This window comes from Dendroctonus ponderosae, unplaced genomic scaffold, assembly GCF_020466585.1.
Source record: "Dendroctonus ponderosae isolate FM_Combo_2020 unplaced genomic scaffold, Dpon_F_20191213v2 Dpon_F_20191213_4, whole genome shotgun sequence".
NCBI classification, from domain to species: domain Eukaryota; kingdom Metazoa; phylum Arthropoda; class Insecta; order Coleoptera; family Curculionidae; genus Dendroctonus; species Dendroctonus ponderosae.
The window spans coordinates 2,288,801-2,294,626 of NW_026018611.1; the positions used below are offsets into that span (position 1 = coordinate 2,288,801).

At 41.9% G+C, this 5,826-nt stretch overlaps 1 protein-coding gene across 1 annotated transcript in view; it reads right to left on the reverse strand.

Moving 5' to 3' along the window:
• LOC109543780 (probable ATP-dependent RNA helicase DDX52) overlaps positions 1 to 5,826 on the reverse strand; it is an 11,378-nt gene that overhangs the window by 2,543 nt on the left and 3,009 nt on the right. The window contains exons 6-7 of the mRNA XM_019913650.2: positions 4,787 to 5,000; positions 272 to 498 (exon numbers count right to left, since the gene is read on the reverse strand). Coding sequence (XP_019769209.2) covers positions 272 to 498; positions 4,787 to 5,000 — 441 coding nt within the window. The remainder of the gene's footprint in view (positions 1 to 271; positions 499 to 4,786; positions 5,001 to 5,826) is intronic.

Sequence of the window (5,826 nt, forward strand, 5' to 3'; positions counted from 1 at the left end):
CCCCTGACTAATAGCGGGGTTTTTGAGATGATCACGTTTCGGCCATTCTTTATACAGCCGAATCGTAATCCTCGCGATGGAAAGAGCAACAGGAAATCTGTTCCAGCTCCGCTGTGTCGACTGCTAATGATTGCAACAATCCGATAAGTGCCAGAAAGGCTGAGAAATAATGAAGAGCGGTCGGCCAGGTTAATTAAAGCCGAGAGTTGAACAAAGCGACGACATAATGAAGGTTCGGGGAAATTGAATATTCGCTTCTTCCAGTGCCTACCTTCTCAACAATGGAGTGTCGTCCTGGGTGAAAAACGTGACCGCTTTGCCAGTGCGGCCGGCACGTCCAGCGCGTCCAATCCGATGGACATAGGAAATGGTCGATGGAGGAAAGTCGTAGTTGACCACCAAGTTCACGCCTTTGAAGTCGATCCCTCGAGCCATCAGTTCGGTGCAGATCAGCACCCAGATTTTGCCCTCACGGAAGCATTTCACTACATTGTCGCGCTGGAAAAAAAACACGTTTGATTTAGTGGGTTCGGTCGACAAGCGGGCAACAATAAAGCTCTAGCCAATAAATCAGCAGTTTTCAATAAACAAAACTTTACTCATAAATCGCACGTACAGCTTATCACGAAGGGAAACAAAAGCCCTTTGGCCTGCGTAGGTGCGAACGCAGACAATCTGTTTCGGATCAAACGCCTGCTGGCTAAGTACAAACTGGAAATAACCAGCACGTGTACCTTTGAGGCAAAATGCGCAATTAACCAGGCCGGTCCGAGTAACGTTTACTTAAAGAAGTTGAGACCCTGAATTCAATTTCACTTGAAAGTTGCACTTTTTAATTAAAAACCTTCTCTTGCAGCTTAGGCCAACTGTGTTATGTTATTATTAAAAGCACTAATTTCGAAAAACAAAATAAAAAAACTCAAAAAACACAAATTTCGAATTCAAGTTCCCCCAGGTGTAATTCAAACCACCCTGTATACAGGAGGAATCCGCAAGTTCAACTACCGATGAGGGCGCTGCGAAACGTCAAATTATTCGTTGTCCAGTGACAGTTGCGACTTGTCAGACTTGTTTATTTATTGGAGTTGATGACATTTATAACATAAAACAATACTTACACACTTTACGATCTGTTTCTATTTCTTCAAAAGCTTGCAAAAGTTGATTAGAACAAAACCGATCACAATCAGCCGTAAACACCAATGTCAACAAAGCAAGTGTCAAATTACTACGTAACTTGCAGCGTCTGGATTTTTGAACTCGCGAATTGGACACAAAACGTGTACAAAGTCCCAAGTAAAAAGCTCTTGTAGCGAAAAAATTCCTGGATGCTCCAGAAATTAAGCGAAAAAGTGTTTTTGCTGAAAGGGCCTAATTTGAAGCGTTTGTTAAGGTAAAAATAGAAAAACTAAAAATTCTGACGGACCCAAACGTCACGATCACCTAGGAGATGAACTGGTTCCTCAACAATGGAAAGTCTCAGTAGCTAAAATAGTCGTTTCTTGCTACATTGTTGCTGCAATTCACATTTAACTTCGTTTTGTCTTTTTCTAGTCTATATCAGCGACGATTGAGTGCGACAGAGACCAAGCGTGTCCGGTATTACGTTGCTCCTTCCATGCGCGACCAAATTGACGTTAAATGTCACTCAAATAAAATGTCAAACAAATCAGTTGGACAATTGCGCTCTTTTAGCCGGCAACTTTGAGGTCCAAAACGCCCGAAAACTGTGTTTAAAATCGGACAAACGAAGACTACTCGAGAAAGAAACGAATGTTTGCTTCAGTTTGGTGGAATTTCGCATCGCGAAAGTGTTCTTAGTGGTGAAAATGTGATTTAAAGTATAGTGATTTTGATTGAGGTTCGAACTTCAACGTATAACCAAAGCTTATATATCATGTTATTTAAGCTGCAAGTAAAAATTGACCAAAAAAAAGAGAAATAAAAACAGTGAAGTGTAGTGTAATGGTAATCAAATGAACCGTTATGTTTGCACAGCCGTGATTCGCCCTTTATTATAGCGCCCTGAGCAATTTTCCTAAATGCCCCTTACTGTGGTCTGGCCGGATTGCTGATTTCCCGTCTTCTCCATCCCCCAGTTCCTTATCATCAGGTATAAATGGCAATTATTTCCCGCTCTAAACCGGGGGGGTTAATGTATCGGAATTTTTCCTATTCGTCGTTTTTAAATGGGTCATCGAAAGCGTTGGCGGTAAGTGCGTAGTAAGTTTGTCCCCCACAAAGTCCCACGTGCGTTTTAAAACGCTTGTCAAATCAATTCACACTCACCCCTTGTCTTGTTTTCTTGTGTGTAAATGCCCCAAAATTAAATTTTATTCCACGTCCGTTTCGCCCTACAAACCGGGATCATGTGGTTCCCTTGGGTAGTGAAATTTAACTCTAGTTTTACGAGGGCAATCGTTTCGAATCCTCGTTGGTAAACTTCTTCGCCCGCTATGATGATAAATGCGCAATTATCTATTAAAAAAAGGTCGCGAAAAAAACGGTTAAAATTGATCACGGCTTTTCACCAACGCACCATTGTTCAGCAGCAAATGTTTGAATTGCTTGAAAAGAAAACTGCGTTCCATAAACCCTGAAAGCTGTGCCATAAAGCAATAATCGTCTGTTTTATGGAAATTCGCGCTCTTCGGCAATCAATAGGAAAACCCCGGTTCTATGAGGCTTGAAATTTTCGACTAAAATCTACGCTCCTAAAAACAAATCAAGCTCCCTTACTTGCCCAAGTAAAGCCAGTCAAGTCTACATAAGACGAAGACAAAGTTGTTTCATCAACAAAGCAATATCGCAGAAAAAAGTAAACAATTATCGTTGTGCCACATTAATTCTGAAGTTTTAATAACGAAAACCCGCGGGGTAAAAGTTTCTTTTGGAGCATTTCCGGTGGCAATTATGAGGTTTCCCTATCAATAAATAAAGGGGGGATACGGGGATTAGCTGGGAATTGTGGCAGGTTGATTAGAACGGTGGAAACATGAATGTGCCCACGTCTGGCTAATTCTGGGTCTAATTAAATGATTAATCTAATTGAAACAAGTGGGTTTTTAGGCCGTCGTAAAACGGAATTTCTTCCTGACGTTTTGCAAGCACGAGTGGCTTGCATCTTCAGAACCGGTTTGCTTGAACGCTTACACTGTTCTCATCAGAACGCGTTCAGTTCTTCCGCAGAACTTCCTACAAAGCTCCACTTCTGAAGATGCCAGCAGCTCGTGCTTGCAAAACGTCAAGAACCAATTCTACCGAACGACGAGAATTTCTTTCTGACGTTTCGCAAGCACGAGTGGCTTGCATCTTCAGAAGTGGTTTGCTTGAACGCTTACACTGTTCTCATCAGAACCCACGTTCAAGCCACTCGTGCTTGCGAAACGTCAGGAAGAAATTCCATTTTACGACGGCCTAAAAACCCACTAGTTTCAAGGAAAGTCTATCACTTTTGATTAGTCTAATTGCTTGGGAAGGAGTTTGATAGACCATCGAACCTCAAACAGTCATAGAAATGTTAAATATTCAAGTTCATTGAGTGCGGATTAATTATGCAAAACAGCCGGCATAATTTAACAACAATTATTCGCATGAAAGCCGCTGTTGTTCAATGGGGAATAACTAGAAATTTCATTACTCCCCGTAACTGAACCATTTAGGCAATTGTTAATTGTTCACTTTGATCTGCGATTGTACGAGTTACTGCTGGTTTAATTCACATATTGAAAATATTCAATGTTCAGTGAATGTACTTCAGAAAACCGGGGCTGCGGAAAAAGCGTCGTTTGAAGTGGTTTTTGCCTAAACAAGCGCGCTCGTTGCCTTTCAGGTCTTAATAAAAAATATATTGCCAATTCGCCCCCCGGCCACACTCATGTGAATTCCCGTATTTGTTTTCGTTAAAATGTTGTCTTCGTCAATATTTGCCGTTGAAACGATGCCACTCAACAACTCCAAGGGCCCCAAAAAACAATGCACCTTGTAGCGGCCCATTTGCAGTATAATTTCCGAGCTTTTTCATATTCGCCAGGAATAAATGCCGTTGGATTTCATCAGCAGGCCGAAAAAGCCAAACGTGGCTTTATTAATTTACCACTCGAAAGACTGGTTTATCTGAATGGGTTGCACCTATGCAACTTTTACGCCGTCCGTTGGGGACTTTTGCGGAAATAAAATGCCGCGGCCCATGTGCCGGTGTGCATAGTTTATCACTAGACGAGGTCGAGTTAAAAAGGGAGCGGAAAATTCTGAAATGCCTATTTGTCTATGTCCGTTTTACTGAACACGTAAACGCCGTTTTCCTACCAGTTCACTGAGAATGGGAAAGTGTCACTGTCCGCACTTGAGGACTTGATTCGACCACCGAAACATTCGGCTAAACGGCAAACCGGAAATTTCCCTCTAAACCAATCGATCAGCAAACCCTTTCAATAGTAGGTAAATCCTCTACTAAGCCCTACTTCTCCGTCTTAATTGAGTTCGCGATACGTCTTATATTTATCAACAGCCCGAAATCCGCCCTAAAGGATTAGAGATCCTCCATTGCAACGTTATGTAACGGAAAAATAATTAAAGCGAAAAAATCGCAACTGAAGCAGATGCCATCGCAAATATTGTGTCGTTCGCTCTCAGCTTCTCTGAACTTTTTATCAAATTAGAACGGGCACCTACAACACAAGGCCGCGCTTAATGGACGTGGCACAGCAAACTTTGCCCTTATTCTACTTAGAGAAACCCTAAGAGGGAGCACTTTTGCTCAATATTTGCCACAGCGTGGGCTTACCTGTGTTTGAGTGCGGTCAGCATGAATGGCATCGACCATAATCCCGTCGTAAATCAACTCGTTGAACAGTTGCTGAGCGCGTTCTTTGCTCTGCACGAAGATCAACACTGGCGGGCTGATCCCTTGCCGGATCAAGTCACGCATTGCTATGAGTTTGCCTTGCTCAGAACCAACAAATTGCAACTTCTGATCCACCGTGTCAGTGGCCGCATTCCTAGAACAAGAAAATAGTGGCCTGATTTCAACAGTATCTAAGCCCAAAGGGCCCGAATGGATCAATTCAGAGAGCAAGAAGTTACCAAAAATATACCAAAAGACCATCAGTTTATCAGCCGCCTGAACGATAAGTTACTGAAAACTTTCATTGTAAAATTCAGTCCGACTAATCCATGTCAATACCTTATGGTGTCGGGATAGAAAATTCGCAAAAATAACCGAACTGAAAGCAACAAATTGCAGCCGTCCGCCAGGATTTTAGAAGAAAAATGTACCATTTTGCACGTAACTTGTCGGTTTCTGCACCGTTTGCCAAAACTTGGAGAATTGATTAAAGTTCCAATGTATTTTCTTCGAATCAATGATCCAACTGCAAAAACCCCGCACAATGAAATTCAGCAAAGTGATCAGCTCGGTTTTTGCATAGAAAAAGTATTTGCAAGGGCGGGTCCAGGGGGGGTCATGGGGGTCATGACCCCCCCCCATTCAATTCTCTATCCAACGATGCCAAAACGAATTCTCTGGCTCGAATGGTTTTTTGAGAAACTTCGAAAAACGCAGCGTCATGTTCAAGTGGATTTTGCAACTCAAAAAAAAACCACGCAAATCTAAAACTTGTTGAATTCAAGCATTTTTTGAGAAAACGGTCAACATTTGCTTATCGATGGTTCACTTTTTAAAAAGTCCATTTATTTCTGTCCAGAATGATGTACAAATGAGCGTTCTTGCTCATTTTGACTCCGAGAAATGAGCAAAAATGGGACGGAAAACATGGAATTTTGGCATAATCTTGCACCTAATTGTCTGATATTCAAATTTTGCTT